At 44.1% G+C, this 22,013-nt stretch overlaps 1 protein-coding gene across 1 annotated transcript in view; it reads left to right on the forward strand.

Moving 5' to 3' along the window:
• gpc4 (glypican 4) overlaps positions 1–22,013 on the forward strand; it is a 50,500-nt gene that overhangs the window by 22,811 nt on the left and 5,676 nt on the right. The window contains exons 2-4 of the mRNA XM_032554965.1: positions 10,286–10,444; positions 20,440–20,837; positions 21,171–21,336. Coding sequence (XP_032410856.1) covers positions 10,286–10,444; positions 20,440–20,837; positions 21,171–21,336 — 723 coding nt within the window. The remainder of the gene's footprint in view (positions 1–10,285; positions 10,445–20,439; positions 20,838–21,170; positions 21,337–22,013) is intronic.

The following is a 22,013-nucleotide window of genomic DNA, read 5'->3' on the forward strand; positions in this document are numbered from 1 at the left end:
AGCAGCCACTCTGCACAGAGTGCCGTAAGCAGCTGTTTAAGAGCTTTAGCTGTTCGTTACAGCCACATACCACAAACAACTGGTTTAGAAAGGGTCATCTTTTAAAGTAGGGAAATCTCTGATTGTTTCATGCCAAACCCAAGATTTCTCATTGTTTTCGTCTTCCATTCTTCAAATGACAGAAAACTTTTTAAAAGCGTATTTTTATTTCAATCATACCTTCTGGGAGTTTACACAAATTCAAACTCCAGCTAAATGCATGCTGTAAAACAAAATGGCTACTCTCTGGGCATGTTGACATCACTCTGACCTATGGAAGCCCAAGATGTGCGTTGGTAAAACAAAAATCCACATTTCCCACAAATCAAGAAAATTAATTCCCACAAATTAATAAACGGTTAATGGATAAAAAACAATTGTCCCGCCCCCAGACCTGAGGACAGAGGCACCAATAAGAGTTTTGTGGCCAAAATCCACTTTAAGTAAAGCTGATGGCAAATTTAGCAGATTCTGACCTTTCTTTGAAGATATAACATAGGAAGATGAATATAAAAACTGCATTTAAAATGTTTTCCTAAGGATCCTTATACAATCCATACCCATGTATGGGTATGGATTGTATACCCATGTATGGGTATGGATTGTATAAGCAGAAACAACGTTATCCCACGTGTGAAAGTAGTCGCTGTACAGCAGGAATTTAGTGTTAAGATGATATTTTAAGATTTTGTTTGGAGCTTAACTTTGCGATTTGCCTGCTTTTGTAAGCCCATTACAGCAGACCCTGATAATAGTTAAAACACCAAATGTACAGGAGTTGGACAATGAAACTGAAATACCTGGTTTTAGACCACAATAACTTATTAGTATGGTGTAGGGCCTCCTTTTGCGGCCAATACAGCTTCAATTCGTCTTGGGAATGACATATACAAGTCCTGCACAGTGGTCAGAGGGATTTTAAGCCATTCTTCTTGCAGGATAGTGGCCAGGTCACGACGTGATGCTGGTGGAGGAAAATGTTTCCTGACTCGCTCCTCCAAAACACCCCAAAGTGGCTCAATAATATTTAGAGCTGGTGACTGTGCAGGCCATGGGAGATGTTCAACTTCACTTTCATATTCATCAAACCAATCTTTCACCAGTCTTGCTGTGTGTATTGGTGCATTGTCATTCTGATACACGGCACCGCCTTCAGGATACAATGTTTGAACCAGAATGGTTCTGTAGTCCTTGGCAGTGACGCGCCCATCTAGCACAAGTATGGGGCCAAGGGAATGCCATGATATGGCAGCCCAAACCATCACTGATCCACCCCCATGCTTCACTCTGGGCATGCAACAGTCTGGGTGGTACGCTTCTTTGGGGCTTCTCCACACCGTAACTCTCCCGGATGTGGGGAAAACAGTAAAGGTGGACTCATCAGAGAACAATACATGTTTCACATTGTCCACAGCCCAAGATTTGCGCTCCTTGCACCATTGAAACCGACGTTTGGCATTGGCACGAGTGACCAAAGGTTTGGCTATAGCAGCCCGGCCGTGTATATAGACCCTGTGGAGCTCCCGACGGACAGTTTTGGTGGAAACAGGAGAGTTGAGGTGCACATTTAATTCTGCCGTGATTTGGGCAGCCGCGGTTTTATGTTTTTTGGATACAATCCGGGTTAGCACCCGAACATCCCTTTCAGACAGCTTCCTCTTGCGTCCACAGTTAATCCTGTTGGATGTGGTTCGTCCTTCTTGGTGGTATGCTGACATTACCCTGGATACCGTGGCTCTTGATACATCACAAAGACTTGCTGTCTTGGTCACAGATGCGCCAGCAAGACGTGCACCAACAATTTGTCCTCTTTTGAACTCTGGTATGTCACCCATAATGTTGTGTGCATTGCAATATTTTGAGCAAAACTGGGCTCTTACCCTGCTAATTGGACCTTCACACTCTGCTCTTATTGGTTCAATGTGCAATTAATGAAAATTGGCCACCAGGCTGATCCAATTTAGCCATGAAACCTCCCACACTAAAATGAGAGGTGTTTCAGTTTCATTATCCAACCCCTGTATCTTAGAGTCCATGAATGCCTACAGTGGAAACTGTATTAGCATAACCATAAACTCCTTGATTAGCTGCTTTACAAACAGCAGCAGCTTTACAATAGCAGGTCAAATAGCATTGGTTTTTCAGCTTCCCAAGCTTCCTTTTCTTTTAAATATTTTTGATATGCTATATGAAGAAATTTGTAAATGAGCAAAAAATTTTGCAGATAATTTTAAGTTTCATACCACAACGACTATACTGAACTGTGGACCCACTGTACTAACTGGTAAACATCTGTGTGGTCTCTAATTCCAACTTAAAGACCTGACTGGTGCTTAAAATGGCTACGTTTGAGTCCTTTTCTCTCTATACTTGTGTCCAGAGTGTGTTTTTGTCAGTGTGACTTGACGGCTGCCAGCTACTGTTAGGTATTTTATGGTACTTTCTGTTTCCAAACAGCTGGTGACAAAATGGCAACAAAGCTAAAACTCATCCGATTTCTGTTACTTTAACTTACCTTGTTTCATGGAGGTCCTAATCAAAGAATTTGTGATTCCAGTTTCTTGAACTGTTTTGGGATCTGGTTTTGACCTACTGTCCAGCAGTAACCTAGGGTGTGTGTTTGTAAGCAGGGCACTGGTGCTGTAGCTGCATACAAAATCAAGGTGTGAAACCGCAACAGTGAGTCTGCTCAGGACGGTCAGTCTATTTTCAGCCTGCTAGCTTGTTTTCAACAGCTGTAGGTCAGTGAGGAATGGGTTCTGATTGGGAGCTGCTGCTGTTCTGCCAATCTTATCTATACCAGGGATGTCCGTCGTTTGAAAGTTGTGTGAGAGGTACGGCAGCTCACCTGAAATCTCTCCACAACCAGATCTATAGAAGCACTACAGCTTCTTTAAGCTACTTGTCCATCAGGGATTTTGGTTTCTCCCCAAATAAATTCCTAAAATTCTGATTGATTGCAGGTAGAAACAAGTTAACCAATTTAGTGGGGAAATAATTTTTTTGCACTAGAGGAGGGGTGGGCAACATGGCTGAAGAACATGCCCCGATACAAGCAATTCATATCAGTCTATCAATGATTATTGATTCGTTTTTTGTTTCAACTATCTGAAATACTGCCAACCTAGTGATGTGACCTTTCCTCTATTATCCACAATTTCCTCTTGAGCTGTTGTTCTCATTTTTAAGTCCACCCTGAACGATTGAGATTTTCTAGTCAAGCCTACCAATTGCTTCATTTCTTATGACAAATTCAATAATTGCCCACAATCCGAATGGATGCTAGCAAGTTTGATGATTTCAGTTCTTGGGACTTCAGTGTGAACACTTGTTGAGCAGTTTCCTGTGCAAGTCAGTGCATCAATGAATGCGCGGCCATAAACACGTACCTTTGTGCAAACGTCCGCTGAGAGGAGTGAAGTACATCCAAGTCTGTTGGTTCAGCATTACACTGCTATGCAACACACTCAACAGGTTGTTACTAGCTAACCGGATGGAGCGTGAGTAAGTTAGTTGATGCCACCAACCCTGCTTAGCTGACCATGAGAGGTTGACTGGCTAAAGCCGTACCTTTGACCGCCAAAGTACGGTGCGGTTCTTGATCCTAGTTCAGTGAAGCTACCAAACCTCTACCGGACGTAGACGTGTCTTGAGAGCACTTTTGTTCACAACTCTTGATTTTGCTGGTGCCTTGCTCCAAACACCGTTCCCTCCACTCTGTGCATAAACACACTAGGTTTTCCAGAAGCTAAACATTGCTCATGACCTAAACGAGCTAAGGAGAAACCTTCGTCAGCCTGGCTTGTCTGTGCAGGTTCTCAACGCTTGACTCTTCCTTATGTCACCAGTAAATAAACCCACGCAAAACTCCAAACATTCACTTAAAGAGCAAAGTGAGTCATTTAGTCAGGGTTTTGGAGAACTAAGCGGGAGCAAAGTGAACCTCTTAAAAGGACAAATGCGAAAACGGCAGTGGGCGTTTTATTTTCCTTTTTATACATACCACTTTATTGAAGCACATCATTCAGATTGAGGAGTTTCCCTCCCAGCATATCTTGTGTCTTTTGGACTTTTTTTATGCACTGAAGCCTAAAAAACCTTTGTTCTGGCTATGTTCTGGTTATGACACTTACCATATATAAAGCGCACAAAGAGTAGGTGGATGTGTTGTCCTGCCCTGATTGCTACTATACGAACATCGGGTTTAATAATTGTCTGTTTCCATCCGTACATGATTCCAAAGAGGACAGGAACATAAGAGATTTAAACATCACACTCAATAGTTGTGTGACGCGCTGTGTTTTTTTTTTTAGTTCTTCTGTGTATTTCCAGCAGTGAAGCTGATGTCCTGGTGCTCGGTGGAGATGAGCATCAACTGTATTTAGAAGCGTGCACTTAGTGAGACTGAAACTGCTGCCGGTGGCTTTAGGCGGGAGTCTGCGGTCGCACCGAGCTGCAGAGCGTGAATGTTTGAACTCCCCCGTGTGCGCTTTCGTCCTCTAAATAAAAACCGAGCTCTTACCCAACTACAGGAATTCTTTTAATGGGGTTAGGGTGCAATGGAATTGGATTTTTCTCAACTTTCTGCTAAAAAAAAAAATAGCACTACGGAGTGGGTAGCTGTCACTTAATTTTTTTTTTTTTTTTGGACCAATTTCTGTCTGAATTTGAAGGCCATTTCTCTAGTTTTCTAATTAAATGGAACGAGGCTGCAAGCTTGTTGGATTTAATTCGACGTTCCGTTGCCAACGCCGACAACATAATTGGTTTTCCAAGAAATTAACAGTTGATAAAAGCCAAATTAGTTTAATTTTGGTTTCTGTCAAAAAGACGAACCTAAATTTCTTTTAAAGGCCTTTTCCTTCAGCAGAACAGTTTGTAGCAGCTATTTACCGAGAAACCTCATCAGAGACTTTTTCCAGAAATGCTTTTAACAGAGCAGCGTGTGGAAAAAAACATCTTTTTTTAAATATCAGATGAAAGAAACTGGGTTTCTTTTTGTTTTTAACACCTTGGGTTTGTAACCGAGAAATGACAGGAAGGAGTCATTTTTCATAACAACATAAGCACTTTATCTCATCATGGTTACACCTTCCAGCCCCTGCTTTCGGCCCACAGACAAAAAGCTGATCATTGTTCTCACAAAGGATGTCATGCAGATCAAAACTTCACACCTCAGAGCTCGGCGGCGGCAGCAGCAGCATTCGCTTCTCCATTCAGCGCTTCTGAGTCTATGCGACAGGATGTGGGGCAGAGGAGAAAGTCGGGGCCGTCAAGTTAGCCCGTCTGATGATTTCTCCCCCTTTAGACGGAGGAGAGCAACAGGAGCTGCAGATTTACAACTCTGCAGACCGGCAGCAGTCCTCCTGCACATGCCTCAGCAGGGAGCTTCATTATAATTGCCAATTATGTAATTACGTCTACCTCTTCATTCCTGAGCTGTTTTGGATACTGTAAGCTGCTGAACACGTTTTCTGCCTTCACAGATGACTCAGAGAAACGAGAATTATTATTGTTATTTTTAATCAAATTGAACCATCTTCTTCTATGTTAGATGACATCTAGAGTTGATGTGTTAGCAATGAATTTCCTCATATTTATGGAAACTGAGAAGGAAGGCTTCAGTGATGGCCCGTCTCCAAACAGCAGCTGCATTTCCATTACAAACGTGTGCAAATCTTTGTCAATATTCTGCTAATGTCGGGGAAGGGAAAAAACATTCTCCAACACAGCCGCATTAGATATATTCGTAATTTGGCCATCTATCAGACATCAGAGGAGACATTCAGGCATTGGAGCGACGAACCCCGCCTACGTGGGAGCTACTACTTGCGCAGTGTTTTGGGAATATTGTATTTTCCAGTTTTACAGAAGACCTACAGTATGTTTTCAACACGTTTTAATGACACACTGTGCCATGCTGTGAGAGCTCTGGTGGAACCAGTGACAAACTTCATCCTGCTACCACTTCCTGTCGTCTTCTTTGTCGCTTTCACCTGTAGTAACTTCCGGCTGTTGATCAGGTGACTTGTGTGATGTGAAAAAAGTATTTCCATTGCAGTTCTGCTGAATGAATCTGTTTAGATACAGCTGAAGAACCACCTCTCTGCTGAATAAAAGTGACGCCATCGCTATGTTTCACAGAGACGGCGATGCGTTTAGGGTGCTGTCGAGTGTTTCCAACCGCCCGTGATGTTTTGCATGTCTGCCCGTAACTTAATTTCCTCATCAGACCGAGGCACCGTCTTTCACATGTCAGCCGTACAGGCAAACAGATCTTCTTATGGCTTCCATTTTGCAATAAAAGCTAGATTTGTGTAAATTCTGCCACCTGAGCTGTTCACCTCTGCAGCCCTTCTAGCTGCTTTTGTCAGTTCAGATAAAGTCCATGTTTTTTTTAGGTGTGCGTTACTGATTATCAAACTTCTGATGACTGTAGGTTGTATCTGATTTTATTTGGTGGTATAAGAGCAGTGGGGGGGATGAGTACAAGAGCAGGTCCCATTTTTAGGAATTTGTTTTGTTAGGGAATAATGTTGAAAACAAAAGTGTCAATGAATCTTTAGAAACTCCTTAATTTCATGTACATAAAATCGAGGCCTTAAAATGTCTTAAAGTTATGAACCAAAATGTAAGTTGACCTTATGTAGGTCGGCTATTTAATCTCATATTCAGAGTTTCAGATTCACTTTATTTTGGTACGTTAACATTATTATTAAAAAAATACTACTTTACAAACCAATAATTTACTAAAAGCAGGATAAGAAGCCAAGGTTTATGCTTGGTCACCATTTATATCCTTTATGTATTTTTTTTTTCTCTCTCAGGACTTTTTTGTCAGGCAAAAGTTCGAGCCACACTCTGTGTGCGTGTTAGCGGGGTTATTGTCATGATTGAAGCACAAATTACCTTGCACAGTGGATATTCTGGCTGGCCGAGTAGAGGGGGAAGGGGTCAGAAGACACAACCTCTCTCGGAGGAGTTGCCATTGACCCCTGACCTCTCTGGTTGAGCCTGCAGGGCGGTGGGCGCTACGAGGTCCATCCGGTTCGGGGGACACAGGATGGCAGCTGAGGGACGCGAGGTGGTGAGGTGTCTAATCTGTTTTTTGTCCTCGAGGCGTTTTCACCTCTACTGCCCCCCCCCCCTTCATCCTCTTCTTCCTCCTCCGCTCTTCCTCTGAGAACGGAGTGTGAGCGACAGGACAATGTCAAAGGGAAGTGACTTATTTTATGAGCCGTTTAAACCCCCAACAAAACAAAGGAGATGCGGCGGAGCAAATGAACGCCACGATACGCAGTCGCAGGTTTGTTTACAGCATGCCGCCGTCTTGTTCGCCGAGCCATAAACGGCACTTTTCTCTCTCCTAAGTGACACCGGAACAATGGCGCGGCACTTTGTCTCGTTAGTTCCTAAATTACTTGGGAAACCAGAGAGAGAGAGAGAGACACAGAGACCCTCAGCCCCCGAAGGGATTCCTGTAGTAAACCAGAGAGCCGGTTCAGACATTACACAGGACTATTCATGTCAGAGGCGGTTCAGAACAACTGATGCATTAACCCAAAAAGAAAGAAGAAAAAGGCTTTGAAGCTGAAATGTCGGCATGATTTTTTTTCTTTCTCAGAAGACCTGTTATTATTTCATTCTGAGGGGGAAAAACCAGTTCGTCTTCCAGTCTTACCTCGTCAAGAAGCGAATCCTTTGAGGTAACAGTGTCACATGTGTGCAGACATTCCTGTGAAATACTGACCATCTCAACTTTTATTTGTGTACTTTGGTAACTAGGGCTATTTTCCACATGGATATAGCCTTCGGATTGTGCGCCTTTGCTGTGGGCAAGCAGGGGGCCCCACTAGAGGAGAGACTGGCTGGCTGTTTCACCTAAAACTTTTAAGTGTGTGTGTGTGTGTGTGGGTGTCCCTGCACCTCCAATCAGGAGTGCATAAAGAGCCGTGTGTCGAGTAGTGATGTGATGTGTGAATGTGTTTTGGTAGGCGCTGCCAACTGTGCCGGGGTATGTATGTAGGGGTGTGTGTGTGTGTTGGAAGCAGAGGGATGGGCCTGAGGAGAGGTTTGAGAGGGATGGAGTGACTGGAGGGTTTTTTGGATTTGGTCCCAGACTGAGGGGTCCAGTTTATGGCGCCGTGGTGCATCCCTCCCTCGGCTGTTTGGATACTTGTATTGCTGGAAGTTGTTTAAAATCCTACAAAGTTACAAAGAAAGAGGAAAGCAGAGAAATTATATATATATATGTATAAACCTTCTCTGTTCAGGTAGAGACAACATTAGTTTAATCTGCAGGATCTTGCAAAAATATCCACAGCCCGTTGACCTATTCATGTTTTGTTGAGCTTCCAACGACAGACTTCAATGTGGATTATTGGGATTGTGTGACATAGAAACACAGCATGTATTAATAGTGAAATGTAAGAAAGGGAATCTGAAAAGTGCCTTGGATTTGTTTTTAAGCCTGTATCTATGCTGACACAGCTAAATGAAATCTAGTGCAACCAGTTGCCTTCAGATAAGGGCTGCAAGTAATTTTAGTCGATTATCTTTTTTTTCCTATTGACTATTCTGACGAGTAATTGTTTAATCAAATTCAAAAATTTGCACATCTTACAGATATATATCCATTCACTTTTATGTTTCATTGGTTTTGATCGTAAAACTAGAAGTAAAACGCTGTTCCGACAAAAATGACAAGAAATGTCCTAAAGTAGATATTTCTTTTTTCCCCCAAAAAGTCTTGTGACATTCGCGGTCTTAAACCCGTTTTATTTGTCTGTCCTGAGAGCAAAATGTCTGTTTTGGTTGTAGAGGCTACAGACCTCTCCTCTAAAACATAATTATTTCTACTTTAAAAAAAAAAAAAAGATGAACTACGGTACTTTGTTTTGCTCCGTCATAAAATCCCAGTAAAATCCTGTGACGTTTTTGCTCGTAATGCGACAAACGGCGAAACGGTTTAAGACGTAGAGGATTGTATAAGCTTCAGACAGCGTGTAGCTAATTGGGGAAGCTGACCTGGAGCCCGATCAAATGAGGACAGCGTTGCTTTAATGAGGCCGAAACGCGGCACAGCATCAAGTTATAGAAACGTGTTCCTGCCGACGGCGAGCGAGAACAAGCCGGCGGGGGAAACCAAACAGACGGCTGGTGCTGAGATGCAGTGAAAGGATCCCTGTGTTCTCTGAAATTCCAACAGCTACGTTTAAAACCAAACATTATTCCAGCTGCGGCGCTGCGTTCGTCCTCCCATGAACCTCTGGTCGACGTCCAACTCGACAAAGCGGACTGCCTGCTCCTGGTCAAACGCATTATTTACGTCGGGACGTAGCAAAGTCGTTGCGCAAAACGTTCTCTGGCTCCAGTTTGCTCCCATGTCGATACAGATGTTGACCATTGATCAGTGGGGGAAAAAAATATTTCTGCATCTCTGTCTGCCAGCAGAGAGAGTTTAGGTTTTTTTTGTTTTTGTTTACAGAAGCAGATTAGAAAAGCTAACAGTCCATGACCCGGGTGCTGTTAGGAAATCGGACACATTGGCCTGTGGAGGATATTTTTAAGATCTTTATTTAATGGATGGCAGTCGAAAGCCAGAGATGGGGGGGGAAACTAAGCATTTAAGGTATGAGCATCTCATTATGCCTGAGGCTGAAATTGGACATCTAACCTGCAAAGTGGGTGAGGAGTTAATCCAGAGAGATCTCTTTAAACCTGTTTCAGAAGGACCCAACACTCAGAAAAGAGCTCCAGCACTAAACTATCAATCAGACTGAGGAGGGCCAGGATAAGAGGCGCGCTCTGTGAAGTGGGCCAGCTTAAGGCTGCTGTGCTGAGTGTTACAATTAGGAGCGGTGAAGGGGGCTAAACAGCCAAGGTGTGTTTGATTTGGTGAAGGGTGAAGCCCCTCACCTAGCTCCTTAAAGTCTAGATCCCAAAAAGGAAGCATGCTCAACTATTGGTTCCCAATTGTGTTGTCTGTCTTTTTGTCTTTCTTTCTGTCTTACTGTCTTTGTCTCCTGTCTTTTTGTCTTCCTGTCTGTCTTTAATCAGTCGTTTTGGATTGGGCTTGGATATAATCCCTGGATTGCATTTTTTTAGGCCTGATCTAAACTCTCTTGTAATGTGACAAAAAGTTAACAGGTCCAAGATGTACAAAGGTTTTTGTTCTAGACGATGATTGGTTGAACAGAGTGTGTGTTGGTGGCTGAGTCTCACTGTAGCGTCTGGTGTGTTGCAGGAGCGCCGCTGAAGGTGTGTCCGCAGGGTTTCACCTGCTGCACGGCCGAGATGGAGGACAAGCTGAGCCAGCAGAGCCACACGGAGATCAAAGCTCCCGTGTCCCGGCTTAGCACCAGTCTACAATCCACCTTCAAACAGAGACACGACCACTTTGACAGTAAGCAAACACTCTTACACAAACACACACACCGCGTTTACACCAGCAGCTCGTCGGCCCACGGCGCGCCACCGTCCCTGTGTTGCGGTAGCTGTGCTAAGCGATTTTTGAAGGACGCCTCCACCTGCCAGCCCACTTCTCAAAGACAGTAGGGTCTGTGTCCGCCAGTCCGTCCACCTGTCTACCAGCGTCTTACCTCCCAACCCCCCGACCCCAAACGTTGTGCTGAATTCCCTTCTCTCCAGAGAGACTCCAGACGGACCACACACATCTTCAGATTTTGTCTTGCCTGTACTTCCTGTTCCTCCGCCTGTAAATATCGGGATCGGGTTTCGCCTGCCGAGGGCCGGAGCGCATGGGAACATGCTGCAGCGCTGACTCACAGAGGAAGCAGGTCGGCTCCGAACCCCCCTTCACCCTCCTCCCCTGGCCTTTACCCCCCGCTGCATCGCCGCGGAGTCACTCCGCAACGACGACGCCGAGGGTCCCAGTAGGACTGACCGGAGAACAGGGGAATACATTTGATCTCCGGCGCTGGAATTTGGCTTGTTAAGGGGAACGTAGTTTGGCAGAGTGTTGTGTGCACATATGTTCCTGCGCGTTTGCAGGTCAGGGACCTCGGGATCTTATGTGTCTGTGAAAGGCAGCGAGGGATGGTCGGTAACAGGGAGCTTGTGTATTGCAGCCAGATGTTAGGAGGAATGTGACGTGTAGGAATGCGGCGGCTCGGCCTGTCCCAACCCTCCTCTCCTCCTCTCCTGCTGCCCTTTGGGCCCATCTCATGCCTCTCTCCTAAACATCCACCCCCCCTCTTCATTTTTTATTTTTTTTTACCCTTTCCATCCAACTTGTTCAAATTAAACTTTACACTTCGTGTGTTAATGTATGCTCTCCTGTCTGCCTCCTCCACCCATCTCCCTTTGTCTTCTGGCAGTTTGAAGGAATATTTTAGGCCTGACTTCACTGGCTGATCCATCCATCATTTACTGTCTTAATAATTTGTCCAATGAGAAAATAACCTGATTTATTGGGAAACCCCCTACGATAGGATTCAAAAGCAGATGTCACCAGATTTCCTTTCGACTTTCCCTTGAAGCTGCAGTGTGTAACTTCTGTAAGGAATGGGGCTTTCACATATTTGTTCTTCTCAGTGCTTCTATTGCTGTCTGAAAAAATGCACCACTTCTGGTCAAAAACAACCAATTAGAGCCAGCAGGAGGGTCTCAGCGCTGTCAGTCATCCTTGTGTACGCGGTGATAAATGTGCCATTGGCAGATAAACTGTCTGCCATCACTGGTGACCATGCTAAGTAGCGTTAGCATTCATAGCAAGCTTTGTTGTGGTGGACTCGCCATAGAGTAGCAGAGAGAAAGCGCTGGTGTGTGAGCGGTGATTGGCAGCACTAAGGCCCGCCTCCTGGCTTTGATTGGTTTTTTCTAGTTACCACTGGGACAAAGCAGTGGAGCTTGTTTTTAGTTTTGTTTTTTTTCCCACAGATCATCTCTTATATCGTACTGTCACGACATGGTGACAGTTTTTTTAAAAATATATGTGTTTTTTTTTAATAAAAGTTACTTACTAATGTATTGTAACATTTTGTTTATGTCATTTAACTTTTATTTAACCAGGTAAGTTGATTGAAAACGCCGACCTGTTGAGAAAACATTAAGACATCATACAGCAGAACATCATACTGCAGAAAATCTAAACATATCGTAAAACTGAGAAAAAAATAAAAGTACAATGTTCAGACCCATTAAACATACTATGATGCACATACAGTAAGTCAACAGTTTTTAAAAGCAGGTACATTGACCACGTACTCTTGTGAGTTGATAGAGCTCCATATTGAAGTGAGCGTACTGAGCTTTTGTAGGGGTTTTCCTGCAAGTTGTTGAATTCATTGAGAGCATCAAAATGAGACAACCATGAAGTGAAAACATGATCACAATAGATCGTTTCCGTTAAAAAAAAACAAACTGTGGTGTGCTGTGGTGGCGCAGGGGGTTAGCACGCCCCATATTTGGAGGCCTTAGACCCCCCGGACGTCGCAGGTTCGACTCCCGGTCCCGACGACCTTTGCCGCATGTCCTCCTTCAAAAATGGCGCTGGCTGCCTGCAGACGCAGCTCCCGTCGTGTGTGTGTTAATCTGTGTATTAAAAAAATAATTCTTGCTGTAACTGCGAAATAATTTCCCTGCTGGGATGAATAAAGTAATTCTTCTTCTTAAGTAACCAAAGGAGTGTCTGGTTTTTTCTTTCTTTTTTTTTTTAAACGTATGCGCCTTCAGCGGGCCACATTGCCACACTTTTCTGAATGCGTCCACTCAGCTGTGAACTCGGCAAACTTAAGCAAATGATCACATCAGTTCTGTTGATTTGTGAGCTCTCTTCACATAAATCCTGCAGTGACTTGTATAAACTAAAACTGACATTTGATCCAGAATCAGAGGCAACTTTCGGCACTAAAACCCAAATGGACATCCAGTCTCAACTTATTGTCCAACAACTGAGCAGAGAGTAAAGCTCGACTGCACAGAAAAGAGACTATTAAAAGAATAAAGCAATGTTCTCATGACACTGTCGTCTGTATTATTATTAGTAGTAGTATTAGTAAATTGTGTGTTCAAGTGTTTAGTTGACTTTGTTTAGATTTAATACAGTCACTTAAGCATCTGTGTTTCATTTACAGCCAAGCAGGCGTGGGACCATAGAGACTCTCATGGGGTGATAACCTCGTGAAAACATGGCCGAGTTTCAGAGTGGGGGTACTTACAAAAATATTAACCATAGTTTGAAAAACAAAACAGAAAAACAAAAGTTGTTCCCACTAAAATAACATTTTATTGTAGTAAATTGGAAGTGTCTGTAACCAGCTGATTTTAAAGAGTAGGAAAATGGTTACTAATGCTTGTTGGGAAAAACGACGCTGTTTCGGCTCTTCTGCTCTTTATTGAGTCGATATTTAGCAGAAGTTGCCCGATTGACGTAGAGAAGCCTCTTGTAGTTTTCAACCAGTTTTAACTTGCAGAAAGTAACAGCCATGATTGACCAGAAATGTTTCCAAACAGCTGAGTTTGTCTGTGATGAGTCAGGGGGGAATGTTGCGGCTCTCCTTTAGCCAGATGCCCAGCGGTCTGCAGCCAGACGTTGCTGCGCATGCAGGAATGGAGTGATAAAGTTGTTCAAACGTGGCACAGCTTGGAAAGCTTACCAGTCTGGGGATGGGCGATCTGGACTTAGAATTTGATCTGAATATTTTGTAATGCTACTGTGATGAAGATTATGAGGGAAAAGAAATTATTTGGTAGTTATTATATTATAGTTTCGCTGCATGGCACTTCATTCATAACGCCACACATACAAACGTCCTTAAAAGAAATTCTCATATGGACTCTTCTCCAGGACGCCACTTACTTAAAAGAGTGTGATTTATACCACTAAACTGCACACAGTAACTCCTTTGGATCATTTTTTTTTCTTACCCCTCCAGGGGGTCTTTTGTGGGCTCTAGTGTCCTTTATATGACAGTAGACTGACAGGAAACAGGGAAGGAGAGGGGGGAAGACATGTGGCAAATGTCGTCGGGTCCGGGAGTCGAACCCGCGACGGCCTCGTCGAGGACTCAAGGCCTCCAGATACGGGTCGCGCTAACCGCTACACCACCACGGCACACCCTGGATCCTATTTTTTAATTCACTGATATTTATTGATACTTTTGAGGAAGCTACAACTTAGCAACTTATCAAATTTAGTGACTTTTCTGACAGAAAAATATGTTTTGGACAAAATTGGAACTGGCGGGTCGGGCTTTTTAAACATCTGTGATCGGACAGAAAATTACAATCGTGTCACCTTTTGCAGAGTCGATGATAAAATGCACCAATCCATAGGATAAAGACTGGAAATTCAAATACTGGAAATTGATCAATATAATGGCTCAAAACCAAAAACCAACAGAATTATAGTGCTGTAAACACAGTATGTTTTTTAAGCACTTTAAATAAGTTTTAGAAAAAATTGAGGAAGGTTTGAGACATAATTTGAGTACCAGAGAACCTACAGCTTAGTCTGCCACAATAAATCAATTAATCGCATGATAAAATAAAACAAGCTCAATAATTTCCGTTTGCCTGATTGTTTATTTTTCTCGTCTCTAGACTGGATGACTAAAGTCTTCAATCTGGTCTGAACTAGCCCCTTTTTTGAAGGGCAATTTCATTTACAGAGACTTCAGTATCCATTTTATTTGTTGTTTCAAGTAAATAGTTTTTGTTTATTTACATTTGACATATTCTAGTGTTAAATTTGCTAGAAATTAAAATCTATTGCTCTTTCAGAGGGTGTCCTTACATTATTATGCCTTTATTGTTATACAACTCCAAAATGGTCTCAAAACAACAACATCGTCATTTATCGCAATAACTTTGGAAGCGTTTGTCGTCCAGCAAAATTTATCGTGACAGGCGAAACAACAGGATTTTTTCCCCTCCTTTTTCTGTTTCACTCCTTCAGTAAAACATCTGACCTCGGACGAGCTGGAACGCCTGATAGTGTGTTGTAGCCAAGGATCTGACAGTTGATAGCAAATACATGTGAGGCCTGATATTCCACAGTGACCCTTCACTGATGGACAAGTCTAACTAAATAAAACCTCAGAGTTTGACAGCGCTGGATTAGGCGCTAAATAAGCCGGAGGGTTCGTGCCTTCCAGATGTTTCACCCAGACAAATGTCAGCTTTTGGTGTACAAGGGCCAAAACACTGAAGCTAAATAGTTTCGTTGAGTCCCTGCGGATCGTTTCACTCCTTCGGCTGCCGTCTCTTCTACCCGATCCATTGGACTTGACTCCTAACGTCTCCCGTCGGGACGGGGAAAGTCTTCACCTCCAGAGTAACCCCGGTGGCGACGATGCCGGCCAGAGCAGGAAGGGGAAGCGTGTTCACATGAACATGGCTACGTGAAGGCGGACAAACTCAGGAAACGGTGATTAGGTCGGCTCTCGTCGTGCGCCCCGGAGCGAAGAGTCACAGCCAATTACGACCCGAAGCCAGAAATAGTTCTGCCCCGCTCCACGGTGTTTGTCCTGGCCTTGGACCCTCTGTCCCTGCTGCATTGACCCCCGTCCGGCAGAGCGAGTCCATGTCTGGGAATTAAACACTTGGATTAAGACACACACACACACAGAGCGGGGTGATCCAACAGCAGGAGGGACGGAATCCCATACCGTCCGAAAAAGATGGGGGGAAGGAGCTCAACGACTAATTGGCACAAATAGGATGCAATTACTGCCTGGACTGGGACTGGGAGGAGCAGGGTTTATAAGGCCACCAGTGGGTGGTGTGGTGGTGGGGGCCAGGCAGACGGGGGGGAAGTGGGAATCTCCACGCCGGAGGAAGTGGGAGGAGATGGGTCAGCTTCTCTATTCCTGTGATGGATCGTTGCTCATCTCCGCTACATGCTGAAACGCTGACGGTCGAGGTTATATGAAAGAGGGGGGAAGTGAAGGGGGTTGATACTCAGACGCCATCTCTCCCCCCCACCATGTCCCCTCTCCCTCTCTGCTGTTTGACCCTTCACCCATATTCTCTCACACTGCTGGCTGAACCACAAGCGGTGTTTTAATGGAAAAGCTCCTGAGCGCCACGGCCTGTTGGCAGACGGCTCCTTGTCGTAAACTGAGTTTTAATGGCAGCGCAAGAAACCTGGTTAGTGCTGCTCATAGCTCTGACTAGAAGACCTTAGAGCTGACACACCCACACACACACACCCACACACACACACAGTCATGTGCCTCTATCTTTGTAGGGACTTTCCATTGACTTCCATTCATTTCTACAGCCCAACACCTAACCAAAACTCAATTCACACCTTACTCCTAAACCTAACCCAAAAACAGTGTTTCCCCTCATGGGGACCCAGATTGGTCCCCACAACCTTACAAGGTAGATGGGAAAAGGTCCCCACAAGGATATAGAAACATGGTGCACTCTGCTGGAGTTCATTCATTTTTGTCTTTGTGCTCCACCAGGTCCGTGTACCAGTTTCAGGACCCGACCAGAACCCCTGAGTGTAAATTACCTTGAGAAATAATGCGATTTGATTATATGAAAACAGGCTTTAATCCTGAAAAATTATCAAATGTTACAAGCCATACATGTCATAAAAATAGAACAGATACATTCACCGTCCAGCGCTGGGCCACGCTTTGCAAACCTTATGGATGGAACCAAGTGAGGCAAAGATTGTAGCTTGAGTTTAGCTTTTATTCTTCTCTGCAATCTGTACCCTCCCTAAACGGTAGTCTAATCAGTTTCAGTCTGTTTATGCATGACTGCCGGCAGTCACACATAGACATGGTTATGTAAGTTGCAGCATGTGCGTGTAAGCAGTTAAGAGGCTAAAAGAGATAGAGGAAAAGATAGACTCTACAACAACTCACACACTAGTTTGTATTTCTACCCCATTAGGACTTTGCATCGACTTTCATTCATTTCAGTAAAGCCTAACCCAGACATTTTCCCCAACCATTACTAACAAATACCTAACCCTAAAAGCAGAGCCCAGATCTACTAAGTCTAATTCTATGTTTTGTACTCTGAGCGACGTCGGGCTTTATTTTTTTATGTTTAATTACTAATTTCACTTCCTGGGCCATTTGAAAGAACGTTTTTCAGTTTATTTTTACATGTTTGGCTACGTCAGTCAGTCTATTGTGTTCGTCAGTTTCAGTTTCTTTATTATTCATTATACAGTGAACACATGAAAGTTGTGTTTACATAGCTGACCAAGCTTGTGAAGCCAACGGTGTATTTAAGTATGCTGTCCTGGTGCAGAGTTATCAAGTACATTTGAAATTCAGTACATTTGTCTGTATTAAAAAAGTCAAAGGCTTGTAGTCAATCCAGCACAGTTTTTCAGCCAATGCGAAACCTCAGATATCTGTATCACAAGTGGAAAAAGTGAATTTTGGTCCCCATAAGGCCCATTGGTTGGTTAATAAGGTCGGTTAATTTGACCGAAATGGTCCTAAGAAGAATAACTAAACAAGTATACACTCACACACAGAGATTCACCAGTAATGCAGTCAGAGACTCAAATATCAGTTTCCTCTTGATCGGTCAGTGACCAACAACTCAAACACTAAATTTGCTTCCTCGTGTGTTTATTAAATGCTTTAAAACTGATCAGTCTTTCTGGGTTTAGTGACTATCAGTTGCTGTGATGTATAAATTGAGATGATCTAATCCCATTTCCTGCTCGATGAAGGCAGTAAATGGGATTAGATGTTTTGGTCCTTGGGGGGTGAAATGCTGTTTTTTTTCTAGTCTTTTTTTCATTCAATGCCATTTCTTGTGTCCTGAAATCTTTCCTTTTTTTTCTTGTCGTTTGTTGCATTTTTCCATGTCCATCTTCAGCTGTCCATCTTTCTTTCCAAGCTTCTGTCGCTCTGTAGTTTTTCACCTCATTTCCAGTGTTTTTTGTCATTTCTTCGTTTGTCTTCTGTTCTTTCATCTTTTCCAATATCTTTCCTCTTTCACTTTACTACCATTCTTTTCTTCCTACTTGTTCCTTCTTGGTAATTCCAGTTCATTCTTTCATTCATTCTTTCCTTGCTATTTCTTTCTTCCTTGGTCACTTTTCCTTTCTTCCTTCCTTCCTTCCTCATTGTCCCTCTCTCCCTTCCTTCCTTCTTTCACTTCCTTCCTTCAGACCTTTTTGTGGGCTTCTTGCATTCTCAAACGAGTTCTGACTCGTGCAAATGAGTAAACTCCCCAATAAACTTATTGGAGAGTTTTAGTGTTTATGCATTTCGAAATGGATGAAATGAGCTTTGTGGAAATGCCTGGGACCCTGGACATAAACCGCACTGCATCATCTTCCAGCTCAGTGTTTTCCACTGACATTCAACTTGTGCCTACTGTGACATTCCAGTGATGGGGGTGGACCGTTTACTTTTAATCTTTGTCAGTGGAGCGTGGAACTTGGTGCCCTCTCCCCTGGCTCTCCGTGTGTGTGGGGGGGGGGTGTTGAAGGAAGGGAGGGGAGGCGGTGGTGGTGTGGAGGTAAATGGAGGGGCTGCAGTGTTTCCGGTAACCTTGGCGACACAGTGGGGATTTGGAGTTAAAAAAAGCCCTCAACTTAACCCGCCCCAAGATGCCCTCACCCCCTCGTCTATCTAATTTTTTTCTTCTTAATGTGTCAGTCTGAAGTGGAAGTGACAGCACTACTTGGAGTGTGTGTGTGTGTGTGTGTTTTGTGTCTCCCCCTGTGAGAGCATGGGAACTTTACATTTCAAAGCCACGCTGTGGGCACCCAGAGATACTGCAACGGGACACGAGTTTTATCCACAAGGGTCAGCAAGTGGGTGGGAGGGGGAGGAGAGTGGATTTTAGAAAAAAAAAAACTGTCAAAGTGTATGTGTGTGAGGGGTCAGTGTTTGGTTGCATGCGTGTGAAACATAAGGCGAAACATTTTCAGGGACTCTGAGGAATTCTCATTTTGTTCAGATTAAGAAAGTTAAGGGGTGAGGAGGAGGGGTGACCATGGGAGAAGAGGCTTGGATTATGGGTGGCGGTGGTGTGGGGGGTGATGGACATTCCTCAAGATGAAGTAGGTCATTGTTCGCTGTCTCTAGTGAAGAGAGCTCTCTGAAGGAACTGATGAAGTGAAAGCAGCAAAGGGAGGGAGGGAGATGCAGGACTGGATGGAGGTGGACGGGGTGTGGAGGCTACAGGTCCATCTATGCAAAGGCGAACCGGGAGGAGGGGGTCGCATTATTCAGTAATCCTATTGAAAAGGCTTCTGAAGGACAGTCCAAGAGAGGTTGGCAGAAAGGGAAAGCGAATGGAATGTGACAACAGAGAAATGCCATTGATGGTGGTCAGTTTAACTCACGTTGATGCGGAGAGATAACTCTGCTGAATGGAGAGGCGGCGCAGCGGCCAACATGATGCAGCTCCACCATTTACCGTCCCGTCCCCCTCCTTCGGCCCAGAGGCCTTTTAACTATCAGATTTTGTTGCCGTTTCGCTGTCGGGCATAGTCAGCAATGGTGAAGTGCATAAAACGTCAGTCAGGCTTCAAACGGTATGAACTCCAGCCAGGTTGTAACGGATTCGGTGACGGAGTTCTGTTTACTTCACAATGATGCCGTTCTTTTTGTTGATTTGTCATATAAAACCCCTATAAAATCCTTTGAAGTTTGTAGTGAGAGACATTTGAAAGGTATGGGTATCTTTTTCAACATCTTTGAAGAGTGTTGTAAAGAATGCTTTCTATAGACAATGTTCAAAAAGGAATCTGTAATTGTAAACCATTGATTTCCTCATTGGGATCATAAGGGTGCATTCACACCTGCTCTTTTTAGTCCGCTTTAATCTAAGCCTAATCTCATTTGCCTAGAAAGTCTGGTTGGTTTGAAGAAGTGTGAACTCTGATGCACGCCAAAAACGTGAACTCTGGTCCGCCGACAAATCTAGGTCTTGTTTCGGTTTAACCGAACGCCGAGCAGTCCGAAGACCGCTCCAAAAGCAGGAAACAAACTAAAGTGCAGGGCATTCTGGGTAAATACAATCCAGACATTCTGAGAGTTCAGCTCTAGTGGGAGAAATATCTTGTGGTCTTTCGCCAAAGACAAAACAGCCGCTAAAAATCCAACGCTACTCCAATTTTGTTTACAGTGCAGTGTGAGAGTGAATCCCAGCAGCTGAAAATGTAACAGATGTTGCAGTTTTGGTCCCCAATCGAACTGAGCTTACCAGAGCGATGGTGGCAACGGTGGTAGAAGTTTGTCCCGCAATCGATGGGTTGCTGGTTTGATTCGTCTTTGGGCAAAACACTAAACCTGCCTCTGGACTTAAATAGCACTATACAAGCACCGGCCATTTACCATTTTTCTGGACTGTCGTGTGTGAAAACAAGTTGTCAAGTTGAAACAATGCTCAGATTGTTTCCGTCATGTCCTCTAAGGCGCATTCTTCTTCTCTCCACAGAGTTCTTCAAGGAGCTCCTGAAAAACTCCCAGACGTCACTGCACAACATGTTCGTGCGGACCTACGGCAAGATGTACATAGAGAACTCCCAGCTGTTCACGGAGTTCTTCGCCTCGCTGACCCGCTACTACGTCTCCGGCAGCTCCGCCGTCAACCTGGAATCCATGCTGTCGGACTTCTGGGCCGACCTCCTGGAGAGGATGTTCCGGCTGGTCAACGTCCAGTACGAGTTCAGCGACGCCTACATGGAGTGCGTGAGCCAGCACACGGAGCAGCTGCAGCCCTTCGGCGATGTTCCGCGCAAGATGCGGATCCAGATGACGCGAGCCTTCGTGGCCGCGCGCACCTTCGTGAGAGGCCTCGCCCTCATGCCAGACGTGGTGAATAAGGTGTCCACGGTAAGCGAACGCAGCTTTTTTTGTCTTCACTAAAAAAGGCAGTAGAAGTCGGCCGACCCCTCCCTTCAGAGCCTCTGACTTCATATCTTTTGTGTTTGCGCCAGCTGCGGTTGCAATAGACAGCCAGTCTCAACACAAACCTCTTTGACTGTACTGGTTTGACATGTTTTTCCATGTGATTCATTGATGATTAGATTATTCTGCTTGGTGGACCTAGCCCTATAAAATGAAATGTTTAAGCCGTTTCCTAGTCCAAGTATGCATCTTGGATGAGTTTGTCTCGCTGAGGTTTGGTGGAAAACCGCCTTCCTAACAGCCTCCCACCTCCTCCAGGTCAGCGCATCTCCCAGCTGTGTTCGAGCAGCCATGAAGATGTTGTACTGTCCCTACTGCTCCGGCCAAGTGGCCCTGAAGCCCTGCCAGAATTACTGTCTGAACGTGATGCGGGGGTGTTTGGCTAACCAGGCTGACCTGGACACGGAGTGGAACAACTTCCTCGGTAAGAAGACTTCTAACGCGACCATAATACCAATTCTTGTGATCGTAATAGTTTCTGTTTTTATTCCCATTTTCCACCAGAGATTGATAGAAATTGAATCTTCTGTCACAATCCAGTTCAGACTTTAACCTAAACAGGAATGTTTTGTTTGAAGGTCCTCTTTGTTAGACATCTTGTACAAACATGTGGCTTATTTACTGTAATGTAAAGGGAGAGGGAGGGGTGTACATGTGACTGGCTGCAGGATGAAAGCTGTTATTGTTTAGTGTAAACACACTCAGATCTGGTCCATTACATTCAGGGTGGTGCACATCTCCTCTATTCTCCACTCTGTTTATTATGCTCCGCTTTCTGTTTGCTCCTCTTCTGCTGCAGCGTCTGTGCTCTAATTTCACTTATGAACTGCTGCCACCTAGTGGTAGATTTTAGTAACGGCATGCAAGAGCATACAGAGTATACGGGTGAACATAATTCGTTTTCCACATTTTTGGCCTATTGCAACTGAAAAAATTAAATGGATTTTATGTTGTAGACCAACACAAAGTAGGGCATGACTAAAATGCTCAAGGAAATTATGTAAAGAATAAATCTGGAGTGTGGTGCACATTTAATATTCAACTAAATAGAATGTAGTGAATAATATTAGAGAACAAACGGCATCATGTAGACCAAAGAAA

This window comes from Xiphophorus hellerii, chromosome 23 (assembly GCF_003331165.1).
Source record: "Xiphophorus hellerii strain 12219 chromosome 23, Xiphophorus_hellerii-4.1, whole genome shotgun sequence".
Taxonomy (NCBI): domain Eukaryota; kingdom Metazoa; phylum Chordata; class Actinopteri; order Cyprinodontiformes; family Poeciliidae; genus Xiphophorus; species Xiphophorus hellerii.